At 39.4% G+C, this 16,089-nt stretch overlaps 1 protein-coding gene across 1 annotated transcript in view; it reads right to left on the reverse strand.

The window, feature by feature from the left end:
* The window catches only part of LOC128698190 (growth hormone-regulated TBC protein 1-A-like), a 56,759-nt gene that overhangs the window by 37,042 nt on the left and 3,628 nt on the right, over positions 1–16,089 (reverse strand). The window contains exons 2-3 of the mRNA XM_053790307.2: positions 14,872–15,073; positions 2,731–2,964 (exon numbers count right to left, since the gene is read on the reverse strand). Coding sequence (XP_053646282.1) covers positions 2,731–2,964; positions 14,872–15,073 — 436 coding nt within the window. The remainder of the gene's footprint in view (positions 1–2,730; positions 2,965–14,871; positions 15,074–16,089) is intronic.

Raw genomic sequence — 16,089 nt, forward strand, 5'->3', positions numbered from 1 at the left:
TGAGGTGTTTCCCATGATGGTTTTTATGGTTTTATTGCCTTTTTTTGTATCTTTAGATAATTGACTGGAATTAGCTTGAAACTGACCTCAAAATAGAATAAGTATTCAACTTTTACCAATTTTCCTGAGGACAGGTAAGGCTCCCCTACGACCCTCAATTTGTTTTATGGGTTCTTACTAGACCTAATTCAATTATATGGATGCTGTAAACCATGACTAATCATTCCTGGTTATTTTCTATTATTCTCACAATAAGGTAAATTTTCAAATTTTTGTGATGATGATGAATTTAAAATGTGATGAATTTAAAGTGTGATATAGGAAAGGCCTAGGAACAGAAGAAATGTTCTTTTAGTGGCCTGAATATCTGCAGTGTTTAATTTGAACTCTGTTGAATTTTGTACAAGACTGGCCAAATTACCAACTTTTGTGCATTTTATAGGGTAGCTCTGATAATTGAATGGGCAAATAATTTCTTGTGCTCAATTAACAGAAAGGAAGGCATACTAGTGAAATAGCTAATAATTTAGTTGATTTGAGCAATGAGACTTGCTTAACCCTTAAACTGTCCAAACGTAGATCTACGTTGACGTGCGTAATGCTCCGAACGTAGACCTACGTCGGATTTCACATGCTTTCAAATGAAGAAAATAAAGGTCAGAGTGCTACGCATGTCAACGTAGATCTATGTTTGGACAGTTTAAGGGTTAAAATAGCACTCAAATTGGGCTAACTTTGCACCTGTGTAAGTCCATAAATTTTCCATCAAATTTCGTACTTTTGGTGTCATTACCTTCAGAAAAAAATTCTACTATTTCAAAAGAAATTTTTTACTTATTTTTTTTTTTTTTTGAAAATGTAGATACCGTGAGCACTTTAATTTTGGGGCTTAGGATGGTGAAGGGGTTAGATAAAATCGAGAATGTTTGGAAACTTATTAAGCGTACGCTTTGTGGCATGGAAGTGTTTTTTAACCCAAAAATCTTGAGTGCCATTAAGCAGGTGTGGAAAAGTATTGACTTTTCTGTCCTCCATAAGTTAGCCTTATCAGTGCCTAGGAGCCTTAACCCTTAAACTGTCCAAACGTAGAGCTACGTTTGTACATGTAGCACTCCGACCTTAATTTTCTCCATAAGAAACAATGTAAAAAAACATAATCTACATTCGGAGCGCTACGCGTGCAAACGTAGATCTACGTTTGGACAGTTTAAGGGTTAAGGAACACATCAAGAGGAAGGGTAATCCTACAAAATACTAGTTTAGGTGAGGAACACATACAGGTCTCCCTCAACGTTCGCGTTTTCCAGTTTCACAGACTTCGAACATTCACGAATTCCCAGCTGCCCAATCATGCTTAAAATATGTCATAACATATCTTATGAATTGTGGCAGTGGCAAAGTTTGTTTGGAGATAGGACAAGATAGTCCATCAATGTGACACTAATATCAACTTTACAGCTTATTTATCTATCACAACTCATCGACTTCAAGGGTGATGGACTGATTACATCGTCTTCACATCTCTACTGTTCCTGCCTACTTTCTGTATTCGACTGAAAAAGCCTACTGTTTAGGTGAAACGTTTCGGAATAAAGTTGCCTAACTGTTGCATATGTGTCTTACCTAACAACCTGTCAGTATTGTATACCATTTTGATGTTCATAATAAAAAATATTAATAACATAGAAACATGACACACACTCTAGAATGAATAAAATGTCATTAGGTATGTCACAAGTGTTGGTGTGCTGTTGTTGTTGGGTGTATAAGGGCTACCGAGACATAAGCTGTACATGGTGGTAGAGGCGGTATCAGAGGCAGTAGAGACTAGAGACAGCAGTGTTGTCAGTCACCCTGTATAACGCCAACAACATTGAAGGAGTTAGGTTCGTGTTGTCCTTTTTCTATCGATTAATTGCTTAACTTACTTGCTGCACTGTTAATGCTACACTTCATCGCTGGTTGGCGCTATAGCCTTTATCAACTCATGCTGCTCTAGTATCATACATATTGTAGAATCACTGAAGGCACATTCTCCCCTCTCTCATCCTCCTCCACTCTGGTACTCTGCTATGAGTTCTTTCTTGAATTCTTTAGTTTCTCTCACCTTCTTTACCAAAGGGCTGGCACTAGTAAAATATTTTACGATGTTTTCATGTGTTTTATGATTATTCATGGTTCAATAGGTTAAGGAAACAGTATCGTATTATATTTCCCTACAATATATTGGGGCACCAAACATTCACGAGGTTCTTGATCCCCTAACCCTCGCAAATGTTGAGGGAGACCTGTACATATTTCAGTATACATGTATCTTGTTTAGAATGGATTATGGTGAGCAGTCTCATTTTCTGTGTGATCTGTTGGCTGGCATGCATATTTATGATGCCTACTGTAATTGCTTCAACACTTGTCAATGAGATGCGACATATTGTTTCACAGAAAGACAATCTGCAAGGGTTCCAGGGAAGCTGAAGCAAGAGCCATTAGCTGACATTCAAACACTGTCAATAATACAGTCAAACTTTTTCAGGTACTGTAACGCACAATTGTTAATACACATAGTACTAGTATAGAAGCACAGTATGTTTCACTTATTTTCATAGGAAATGAATAGTATAAAATAGTACAGTGCAGAATATGTAAATAATACAGTATATACAATAATATGTGAGTACAAGCCACCTCGAGAAGAAAACACAGACACTGTAAAGGAGAGTGAGCACTTACTTGACAATATCCAATCTTCTTGTTGTGTTGTGAAAATGCGACTAAAACATTGTAAAGATTTGACAGCTTTCCTTCATTGTAATCACGAAAATATATGTTATCTGGAAAAGTGCGAGGGACATCAATCTTTATGGCTTCGACTAAATCTTCATCCACTGGATTCTCCAAAAGACTCTTATAGTAGCCTGGATTAGCCTCCATTTTTTTCTTTGCGCCACTCACTTCCATCCACATCTAAATAAGACAAAAATACTGGTTATACAGTGTCCAAATTATTTCAAACTTAAGGTGTCTTGAACCAGTTTATGCTGTATTGAGACTTTTTTTTTTCAACACATCAGCTGTTTCCCACCGAGGTGGGGTGACCCAAAAAGAAAGAAAAATACTTTCATCATCATTCAACACTTTCACCATCACTCATACATAATCACTGTCTTTGCAGAGGTGCTCAGATACGACAGTTTGGAAATCCCTCCAAACTGCCAATATCCCAAACCCCTCCTTTAACCCGTAAACGGTCTAAGCAGACCTACGTTCACATGTGTAGTGCATGTGAAAAAAAACGTAGATCAAAGGTTTTTTTACACGTTTTCAAATATATATATATATATATATAAAAAAAGAATATCTACTTTTTTTACATACTTTCAAATGCTGAAAAAATGTATACATACGTTTGGACCATTTACAGGTTAAATCACAGGCCTTGTACTTCCCATTTCCAGGACTCAAGTCCAGCTAACCAGTTTCCCCAAATCCTTTCACTAAATATTACCCTGCTTACACTCCAACAGCTCGTCAGGTCCCAAAAACCATTCTTCTCCATTCATTCCTAACATGCTCACGCATGCTTGCTGGAAGTCCAAGCCCCTCGGCCATAAAACCTCCTTTACCCCCTCCCTCTAACCTTTTCGAGGATGACCCCTACCCTGCCTTTCTTCCCCTACAGATTTATATGCTCTCCAAGTCATTCTACTTTGTTCCATCCTCTCTAAATGACCAAACCACCTCAACAACCCCTCTTCAGCCCTCTGACTAATACTTTTGGTAACTCCACACCTCCTCCTAATTTCCACATTCCGAATTCTCTGCATAATATATTTACACCACACATTACCCTTAGACATGACATCTCCACTGCCTCCAGCCGCCTCCTTGCTACAACATTTACAACCCAAGCTTCACACCCATATAAGAGTGTTGGTACCACTATACTTTAGTACACTGCCTCCATAGATAATGTGTTTTGTCTCCACATATACAGTGGACCCCCGCATACCGATTTTAATCCGTGCAAGAGGGCTCATTGGTATGCGAAATAGTCGGTATGCGAATGAATTTTCCCCATAAGAAATAATGGAAATCAAATTAATCCGTGCAAGACACCCAAAAGTCTGAAAAAAAAATGTTTACCACGTGAAATATACATTTTCCTACACACAAAGAGAAGGATACATGCACAATAGTAGAGTAGTACATGCACAGTATATATTGTGCATGTACTAGTCTACTAAATGAAGAATAAATGACACTTACCTTTATTGAAGATGCAGCAATGACTGATGAGACACTGTGTCCTGGGAGTGCCTTTTCCTCCTGAGTACTGTAGGTCCTGTTTGGTATTTTCTTCCAGAACATGCCTTATCACACTGTGTATGTCACTACGATTCTTAAATCTCTCAAACCAACCTTTGCTGGCTTTAAATTCACCAATATGAGCACTAGTTCCAGGCATTTTTCATTGTTCACCTGGGTGTTAGTCGACTGGTGTGGGTTGCATCCTGGGAGACAAGATTAAGGACCCCAATGGAAATAAGTTAGACAGTCTTCGATGACACTGACTTTTTTGGGTTATCCTGGGTGGCAAATCCTCTGGGGTTAATTGTTTCTTGGTATATTCTCAATAAGCCACACCAACAACAGTGCTACAGCAGCAGCAGACGATGCTACAGCAGCAGCAGACGATGCTACAGCAGCAGCAGACGATGCTACAGCAGCAGCAGCAGCAGACGATGCTACAGCAGCAGCAGCAGCAGACGATGCTACAGCAGCAGCAGCAGCAGACGATGCTACAGCAGCAGCAGCAGCAGACGATGCTACAGCAGCAGCAGCAGCAGCAGCAGACGATGCTACAGCAGCAGCAGACGATGCTACAGCAGCAGAAGACGATGCTACAGCAGCAGCAGACGATGCTACAGCAGCAGCAGACGATGCTACAGCAGCAGCAGACGATGCTACAGCAGCAGCAGACGATGCTACAGCAGCAGCAGACGATGCTACAGCAGCAGCAGACGATGCTACAGCAGCAGCAGCAGCAGACGATGCTACAGCAGCAGCAGCAGCAGACGATGCTACAGCAGCAGCAGCAGCTGACAGTGCAGCAGCAGCAGCTGTACCACCAATAGTAGCGATGGTTGATTGGGGTTTATTATACAACCTGGCCAGCTCGGAGACACGCACTCCACTTTCATACTTATCAATGATCTTTTTCTTCATCTCTATAGTAATTCTCACCCTTATTGCTGTAGGGTTGGCACTAGAAGCTTTCTTGGGGCCCATGGTCACTTATTTTCCAGATAAAATCACCAAAAACACTGTAATAATACGAAATGTTACGATTGTATGCTTGGATGCTACCGCGGAGGCTGGCTGGTAAACAATGCCACCGGCGGAACATGTGAGGCTGGCTAAGGCGTACATTGGACGCATCTCGGACGAACAGCGGTGAGCGGGTTTTTAAGCGGTATGCAAGGCAAAATTTTTGCGATTAAAGCAAGCGGTATGCGGATTAATCGTTATGTGATGCCAACGGTATGTGGGGGTCCACTGTACTTCAACGCACCACTGACCTTTTTTCCTTCATCAATACTTTGGATAGCCTTATCCTCCAAAAACCCATCCACTGACAAGTGAACTCCTAAATACAATATCTCAAAACATTCACTTCTTCCATATGCCTTCTCTCCAATGTGGTATCCAATTTTTCTTTATTTAAATCGTTTGATACCTTTACACACCCTCCCAAACTCGTCCACTAACCTTTGCAATTTTTCTTTAGAATCTTCCATAAGCACAGTATCATCAGCAAAAAGTAACTGTGTCAATTCCCATTTTATATTTGATTCCCTATAATTTAATCCCACCCCTCTCCCCAACACCCTAGCATTTACTTCTTTTACAACCCCATCTATAAATAAAGTAAACAACCATGGTGACATTACACATCCCTGTCTAAGATGCACTTTTACCGGGAAGTAATCTCCCTTTCTCCTACACACACTAACCTGAGCCTCACTATCCTCATAAAAACTCTTTACAGCATTTAGTAACTTACTACCTATTCCATACACTTGCAACATCTGCCACATTGCTCCCCTATCCACTCTATCATATGCCTTTTCTAAATCCATAACTGCAATGAAAACTTCCCTACTTTTATCTAAATATTGTTTGCATATATGCTTCAATGTAAGCACTTGATCTACACATCCCCTATCCACTCAAAAGCCTCCTTACTCATCTGCAATTCTACTGTCTTACCTCTAATACTTTCAATAATAACCCTACCAAACACTTTACCTGGTATACTCAGTAAACTTATTCCACTATAATTTTTACAATCTCTTTTGTCCCCCTTCCCTTTATATAAAGGAACTATGCCAATCCCTAGGTACCTTCCCCTCTTTCATACATTTATTAAACAAAAACACCAACCACTCCAACACTATATCCCTCCCTGCTTTTAACATTTCTGTCATGATCATGTCAGTTCCAGCTGCTTTACCCCCTTTCATTCTCAGTAATGCCTCACGCACCTCCCCACACTCACATCCTGCTCTTCTTCGCTCCTAAAAGATGTTATACCTCCAAGGCCAGTGCATGAAATTACTGCTTCCCTTTCTTCATTGACATTTAAAAGTTCCTCAAAATATTCCTGCCATCTACCCAATACCTCCAGTTCCCCATCAATTAACTCCCCTATTCTGTTTTTAACTGACAAATCCATGTGTTCCATATGCTTTCTAAACTTAAATAACAAAAAAAGCACAATACCGTGACTTGAACGATACACAAATAACCCGCACATAAAATGCTCCAAACTTCAGAACACCAGTGACTTAACCTGACTCCTCATTTTTTCTTTTTTCTTTTTCTTTTTCTTTTTCTTCTTCTCCCTCTCCCCCTTTCCTCTTTCCTTTTTCTCCTATGGGTTGTCTCTCTCTTCTGTCTCGTGTTTCTGTTCCTTCTTCATTTATTTCACCACTTCCCCTTTCACGCACCTCTGTGCGCTTGCTCTCCCTCTGTGGGCACCTAGCTCCCTTGCAGTGCTCCCCTTCCTTTGTATTTGACTGGCTCGTCCTCCATATTCCCCACTTCTACCACTACCACTACTACCACCTCTTCTACTACTACTACTACATACTACTACTACTGATGAAATTAAGACACATGTGCGGCGTCTGGGTGTCTTTGTTGTGGACGTTTCGCCATCCAGTGGCTGGCTGGATGGCAAAACGTCTACGATAGAGATGCCCGGGTGTTTTGCATGTGTTTTAATTTCATCTTGTCGGTATTATATACCATTCCTGTACTACTACTACTACTACTACTACCACCACCACCTCTTCCTGCCTATATATAGCCGTCCTGCTCCACTTCTGGTTAGTGTGACTTTGTAAATGGTCCAAGTCGGACCGAAAAGTCGTCGTAAGCTTCTCTATTTTATGTGCGGGTTATTTGTGTAGCTTTCTTAACTTATCTCACTCCAAATTTTTTTCTTATTTTCAGCAAAATTTTTTGACAATGCCTCTCCCATTCTATCATTTGCTCTCCTTTTACACTCTCTCACCACTCTCTTCACCTTTCTTTTGCTCTCTATATACTCTGCCCTTCTTATATCACTTCTGCTTTGTAAAAACCTCTCATAAGCTACCTTTTTCTCTTTTATCATACCCTTTACTTCATCATTCCACCAATCACTCCTCTTTCCTCCTGCACCCACTCTCCTATAGCCACAAACTTCTGCCCCACATTCTAATACTGCATTTTTAAAACTATCCCATCCCTCTTCAACCCCTCCACTACCCATACTTGCACTAGCCCACCTTTCTGCCAATAGTTGCTCATATCTCACTCTAACTTCCTCATCCCTTAGTTTATACACTTTCACCCCTCTCTTACTTGCTGTTGCCATATTCCTTTAGTCCCATCTACCTCTTATTCTAACTGTAGCTACAACTAAATAATGGTCTAATATATCCATTCCCCTTCTATAAACATCCTGAAGCCTACCCATCAATCTTTTATCCACCAATACATAATATAACAAAATACTTTCATTATGAGATATATCATACCTTGTATACTTATTGCTAGAACTAATATATACCTCTCTCAAGAAGAAAGAAATCCCTCTCGGAATTTTCTTTGTCTTACGTAAAGCTTTTGATACAGTCGACCAGGAATTGCTGCACACTAAATTAACACACTATGGTATGAGAGGCCACTCCCTCAACTACCTGAAGTCATACCTTAGTAACAGAAGCCAATACGTGTACACAAATGGTGCAAACTCTTCCACACAACCAATCACAGTAGGAGTCCCACAGGGAAGTGTCCTAGGACCACTCCTCTTTCTCATCTACATCGATGACCCACCGAATGCATTGCAGCTACTCAAACCCATATTATTTGCAGATGACACTACATACATCTTCTCACACCCAAACCCAGCCATACTCGCCAACACTGTCAATGCTGAATTGTAGAAAATATCTACCTGGATGATGATGAATAAATTTACCCTAAATACTGACAAAATCTATTTCATTCAGTTTGGAACCAGAGCTGCAAATGTTCCACTTAACATAACACTAAATGGATCAACCATCACAAGACTCATGAGGGAAAATTCCTAGGAGTCCACCTAGACAGTAGCCTCAAATTCCAGACACATACAACAAATTTCCAAGAAAATCTCTAAGACAGTAAGCATACTATCAAAGATACGGTACTATGTTCCACAATCAGCTCTCCTTGCACTGTATCATTCACTCATATACCCTTATCTCATATATGAAATTTGTGCATGGGGATCAACAACATCAAATCACCTAAGGCCTCTAATAACCCAGCAAAAGCCTGCAATCAGAACGATAACAAATTCCCACTCGCGACAGCATACTCCACCTCAATTCAAAAGTCTAAATTTGCTCACCATAAAGAGCATCCACACTTATTCATGTGCCTACTACATACATAGAACAATACACGCAAACATAAACCCTCCACTCATACTTCTCACCAACCTTAATAGGACACACGACCATAACACAAGACACAGATCTCTTTTTGATGTACCCTGTGCCCATATCACACTGTGTAAAAACTCTATGCACATAAAGGGTCCCAAAATCTGGAATTCATTACCAGAACATACTAAAGTAACCAGGCCTGAAAATTAATTTAAGACTTCTAAAAAACCACTTACTCGCCCAGGACTAAATAATCAACACTAAATATTTAACATTACCAGTAATTCTTCCAATTACTTAAATCTTAAAACTTCAGGACAACATACAGTAAATTGATCTTCTTGTTTGTTATACATTGTAATGCCACAAATTTGTACAACTATAATGACTGAATATCGAAATGTTAAAATTTCATTGTTTCAAATACTCAATTGTACTTCATATTGCAAATTGTTTATGGTAATTTTACCACTAAACCTTTCACTGCTTGTTAATTTTAAGTTAATTTTAAGCCTACCCATAATGCTCTGCATACAAGGGGCTTTTGGCATGTACACCTAACTACTATAATTCTTTGTACAACTATGTATCATGTCCAAATAACTATATTAATTTAAATATGAATATTTATCCTCTTTCTCACAAAATATGTGTTGATTACCAAATCTCTTTCTACACAAAGTTCAATTAAAGGCTCCCCATTTTCATTTACCCCTGGCACCCCAAATTTACCTACTACTCCCTCCACAACATTTTTACCCACTTTAGCATTAAGATTTCCAACCAACAGAAAAAGGGGTTACTAGTCCACTGCTCCCAACATTTTAGTTGACTTTTACAACACACATGGCTTAAGTAGGAAATATTCTTATTCCACTGATAGGAAATGAAAAGATACGATAACATACATTATAAAAGGATATGAAAAAATTGATAAAGAAGATTTTTTAGTACTGTACCTTCATTGGAGATAACAAGAGGCCACTGTTGTAAATTAAAAAGTAAATAGAGCTGAAGGGAGTTATACAGAAAAAGGGGTTACTAGTCCACTGCTCCCAACATTTTAGTTGACTTTTACAACACACATGGCTTAAGTAGGAAATATTCTTATTCCACTTCCCCATGGATATGAAAGGAAAAACAATAAGAACAAGAACTATTAAGATAAAATGAAAGAAAACTCAGATGAGTGTGTATACATAAACGTGTACATGCATGTGTAGTGTGACCTAAGTGTAAGTAGAAGTAGCAAGACATATCTGAAATCTTGCATGTTTATGAGACAGAAAAAAAGACACCAGCAATCCTACCATCATGTAAAACAAACACAAGCTTCCGTTATACACTCACTTGGTAGGACGGTAGTACCTCCCTGAGTGGTTGCTGTCTACTAACCTACTACCATTATTATTCTATACAAATGGAGGGAGGGAATACTTTGAGGAATTGTTAAATATAGATGAAGATAGGGAAACTGATTTCGTGTATAGAGCAAGGAGGAATAATATCTTGTAGGAGTGAGGAAGAGCCAGTTGTGATGTGGGGGAAGTTCGTGAGGTAGTGGGTAGAACGAAAGGTGGTAAGGCAGCTGGGATTGATGGGATAAAGATAGAAATATTAAAAGCAGAAGGGGATATAGTTTTGGAGTGGTTGGTGCTATTATTTAATAAATGTATGGAAGAGGGTAAGGTACCAAGGGATTGGCAGAGAGCATGCATAGTTCTTTTGTATAAAGGCAAAGGGGATAAAAGAGAGTGCAAAAATTATAGGGGAAGAAGTCTGCTGAGTATACCTGGTAAAGTGTATGGTAGTTATTATTGAAAGAATTAAGAGTAAGACAGAGAGTAGGATAGCAGACAAGGCTTTAGGAAAGGTAGGGAGTGTGCAGACCAAGTGTTTACAGTGAAACATATAGGTGAACAGTATTTAGATGAGGGTAAAGAGGTTTTTTGTGTCATTTATGGATTTGGAAAAGGCATATGACAGGGTGGATAGGGGGGCAATGTGGCAGATGTTGCAGGTGTATGGTATAAGAGGTAGGTTACTCAAAGCAGTGAAGAGTTTTTACGAGGATAGTGAGACTCAGGTTAGAGAATGTAGGAGAGAGGGAGATTATTTCCCAGTAAAAGTAGGCCTTAGACAAGGATGTGTGATGTCACTGTCGTTATTCAATATATTTATAGATGGGGTTGTGAAAGAAGTGAATGCTAGGGTCTTGGCAAGAGGTGTGGAGTTAAAAGACAAAGAATCAAACACAAAGTGGGAGTTGTCACAGTTGCTCTTTGCTGATGACACAGTGCTTTTGGGAGACTCTGAAGAGAAGTTGCAGAGGTTGGTGGATGAATTTGGTAGGGTATGTAAAAGAAGAAAATTAAAAGTGAATATAGGAAAGAGTAAGGTTATGAGGATAACAAAAAGATTAGATGATGAAAGATTGGATATCAAATTGGAGGGAGAGAGTATGTTTATAGGTGAATGTATTCAGATATTTGGGAGAGGACGTGTCAGCAGATGGGTCTATGAAGGATTATGTGAATCACAGAACTGATGAGGGAAAAAGGGCGAGTGGTGCACTAAGGAGTCTGTGGAGACAAAGAACTCTGTCCGTGGAAGCAAAGAGGGGAATGTATGAGAGTATAGTTGTACGAACACTTGTATGGGTGTGAAGCATGGGTGATGAATGTTGCAACGAGGAGAAGGCGGGAGGGAGTGGAGATGTCATGTCTGAGGGCAATGTGTGGTATGAATATAATGCAGAAAATTCGTAGTTTGGAAATTAGGAGAAGGTGTGGGAATACCAAAACTATTAGCCAGAGGGCTGAGGAGGGGTTGTTGAAGTGGTTCGGACATGAAGAGAGAATGGAACAAAACAGAATGACTTCGAGAGTGTATAAATCTGTAGTGGAGGGAAGGCAGGGTAGGGGTCAGCCTAGGAAGGGTTGGAGGGAGGGAGTAAAGGAGGTTTTGTGTGCGAGGGGGCTTGGACTTCCAGCAAGCATAAGAACATAAGAACATAAGAACGAAGGAACACTGCAGAAGGCCTACTGGCCCATGCGAGGCAGGTCCAAGTCTCCTACCGGCTTAAGCCAATGCACCCAACCTAGTCAGGTCAGGTCACATTGACTTAAGGGAGGAACACGGCAACCGACCTGTTAGCACAAGCTATCAGGTCTAACTCACACCCACCCACATCTACTCATGTATTTATCCAACCTATTTTTAAAGCTACACAACGTTCTGGCCTCTATAACGGTACTTGGGAGTTTGTTCCACTCATCCACAACTCTATTACCAAACCAGTACTTTCCTATATCCTTCCTGAATCTGAATTTTTCCACCTTAAAACCATTGCTGCGAGTCCTGTCTAGGCTAGATATTTTCAGCACACTATTTACATCCCCTTTATTTATTCCTGTCTTCCATTTATACACCTCAATCATATCCCCCCTAATTCTACGTCTTTCTAGAGAGTGCAGTTTCAGGGCCCTTAGTCTATCCTCATAGGGAAGGTTTCTGATACATGGGATCATCTTTGTCATCCTCCTTTGTACATTTTCCAGAGAATTTATATCCATTCTGTAATACGAGCGTATTTGATAGGAGTGAATGGAGACAAATGGTTTTAATACTTGACGTGCTGTTGGAGTGTGAGCAAAGTAACATTTATGAAGAGATTCAGGGAAACTGTCAGGCCGGACTTGAGTCCTGGAGATGGGAAGTACAGTGTCTACACTCTGAAGGAGGGGTGTTAATGTTGCAGTTTTATAACTGGAGTGTAAAGCATCCCTCTGGCAAGACAGTGATGGAGTGAATGATGAAAGTTTTTCTTTTTCGGGCCACCCTGCCTTGGTGGGAATCGACCAATGTGTTAACAAAAAAAAAAAATTGTTATTCTATACAATGATTACAAGGGGAAAAAGGTGAGTGGTGCACTGAGGGGTCTGTGGAGACAAAGAAATTTATCCATGAAGCAAAGAGGGGAATGTATGAGAGTCTAGTTATACCAATGCTCTTGTACGGGTGTGAGGCATGGGTTGTGAATGTTGCAACAAGGAGAAGGCTGGAGGCAGTGGAGATGTCATGTCTGAGGGCAAAGTGTGGTGTGAATATAATGCAGAGAATCTGTAGTTTGGAGATTAGGAGGAGGTGTGGGATTACCAAAAGTATTATCCAGAGGGCTGAGGAGGGGTTATTGAGATGGTTTGGACATGTAGAGAGGCTGGAAGAAAATAGAATGACTTCGAGTGTATAAATAAACCATAGTGGAGGTAAGCCGGGGTAGAGGTTGGCCTAGAAAAGGTTGGAGGGAGGGGGTAAAGGAGGTTTTGTGTGCGAGGGGCTTGGACTTCCAGAAAGCATGCGTGAGCGTGTTAGATAGGAGCGAATGAAGATAAATGGTTTTTAGGACTTGATATGCTGTTGGAGTGTGGGCAGGGTAACATTTATGAAGGGATTCAGGGAAACTGGCAGGCCAGACTTGGAGATGGGAAGTACAGTGCCAGCACTCTGGAGGTGTGTTAATGTTGTAATTTTATAACTAGTGTAAGCATGCCTCTGGCAAGACAGTGATGGAGTGAATAATGATGAAAGATTTTCTTTTTCGGGCCACCCTGCCTTGGTGGGAAATGGCCCATGTGTTAATAAAAAACATAACAAATGATTACTCCCTTCATATCCATAGTCTCACATTTGCAAATTAGCCAATCCACTAGTTTTGTATGACATATGTCTTATTGTTATTATCTGTGGCTAGGTCCATGGATTCCCAATTCTCATACAGTATTGTGGCATTATCCTCAAGCTTCACTCCCAGAATGGCAACTTGTGTAAGGTATCATGGCATACATATATGGAAAAATACTTTGATTCCTATATTGTATCATATCTTATGTATGTACCATACTTATTATGTCAGAAGATTCATATGTACTACTATTCAACATCTTACCAGAAGATATCAGAAACACAGCTGGAACGAGTGTAGAAGCCTTCAAGAGGAAACTGGACAAGTATCTTCATCAGGTGCCAGATCAACCAGGCTGTGATGGATATGTGGGGCAGCAGGCCTCCAGCAGCAACAGCCTGGTTGACTAGGCAAGCACCAGATGAGCCTGGCCCATGGCTGGGCTCCAAGGGTAGTGAAACTCTCGAAACTCTTCAAAGATAAGGTATATCAAAGGTACTACAATTAACCTAAAAAACAAAGTCTGACTGTTGCTATTGGAGTTCTACCCTAGACAATAGCCAACAAAGCAACTGATACCCTATCAAGGATCAGTGGCCTAATGTTAAACACCCATGACTTTCTTTGTTAACCTCCTTTCTGTAGGATGACCAAAACTCAAGTAAAATCCGTTTCTTTAGTAACAATATAACTTAGATAGGATCTTCATATCTCTATGAACCATCATCTTAATATAGAGCAATAAAATTACTTATCTTTTTCCTTTACACATAAAGGATACAATTATATATACGCAGCTACTGTTACGACATTAGAGTTTACATAATCTCCCTCCCTCTGTTATATGCCCTTCCTTTTATTCACCCATTCACACCCTCTCTCTCTTCCAGGTTGAAAACTGGGAGAACAATCCCTTATAATGGTTTTCTTTTTGAATTTGACAGACAACTGTTGATTAGCCATAGGAGATTAACAAAACCAATTAAAATTAAATTGAATAAGAAGAAATATAAAAAGAAATACCAAAAATGAATAAATGTAGCAAATACTTAATAATCAGAGAAATATAAAAAATACCAATACATATCTTAATCCTTAAACTGCCCAAACGTAGATCTACGTTCACTCGCGCAGCACTCCGAACGTAGATCTACATTTGGACATTTTAAGGGTTAAACACCTCTTATAAATTACTGTTCCTACCTTCCCCCGATGTTTCATAGGTATCCCTTTTCTTACGTAACGCTTCACTTTTATCCCTCGGCCAACAGTTTCCTTTGCTCCAAGCAGATGAGACCACTTTCTTGCTCTTCGTGTTAATACTGTCAAGTATTTTGACATAAATTCTTCATATGTTTGGTAATTGAAATCTGGAGGCCTCTCAAATCCATATTCATCAACATCACTACCGGTGTAAAATAAAATACAATGTAAATCACATAAATACAAGGTTCAGTAGCATTTTTAATGATGGTCCTGTCATTACACCATTTAAATGAAATTGTGAGAAATGCATATGGTACACAGGCTATTTATAAAATAGCTTACAAACATATGGATGGAGAAATAAGGAAGAAAATTTTTTTACAACATATATTCAACAACAAAAAATTAATTTACTACAGGAACAAATAGAAGAGGTGTAATGGAGAGCTACAAAATGGACACCAGAGCTCAAAAATATATAAGTTATGATGAACAACTAAAAACAGAATATGCTCAATGCTGGCTGATAGGAAATGAAAAGATACGATAACATACATTATAAAAGGATATGAAAAAATTGATAAAGAAGATTTTTTAGTACTGTACCTTCATTGGAGATAACAAGAGGCCACTGTTGTAAATTAAAAAGTAAATAGAGCTGAAGGGATACTAAGAAATTTTCTTTATAGAGTAATGGAAGAATGTAAATTGAGAGAGGAGGTAGTAATTACTGCAGCAAGAATGTAAATTGAGAGAGGGGGTAATAATTACTGCAGCAAGAATGTAAATTCACAGAGGAGGTAGTAATTACTGCAGCAAGAATGTAAATTGAGAGAAGAGGTAGTAATTACTGCAGCAAGAATGTAAATTGAGAGAGGAGGTAGTAATTACTGCAGCAAGAATGTAAACTGAGAGAGGAGGTAGTAATTACTGCAGCCATTGGAAATTTTTAAAGTTATATGAACATGTTAATAAAGATGGGACACCATGAGCACAGTTCTACTTCTGTTGCTACATAAAGATAAATGTGTAGGATAATTACAGCTATTACTATATTTTTAATACAGTATATAGCTCATTCTTGCATCAGCAGGTTTATCTGGGTTGATGTTGGGATTAAGGGCTGCCACATGTTATGCTATACTGAGCTCTACTATCTGGTATTCAGGGAGTAAATATTATTCAAATCTGGGTGGTAACAGAAAAGTGAACATG

The sequence above is a fragment of the Cherax quadricarinatus genome, chromosome 63 (assembly GCF_038502225.1).
Source record: "Cherax quadricarinatus isolate ZL_2023a chromosome 63, ASM3850222v1, whole genome shotgun sequence".
Lineage (NCBI taxonomy): Eukaryota > Metazoa > Arthropoda > Malacostraca > Decapoda > Parastacidae > Cherax > Cherax quadricarinatus.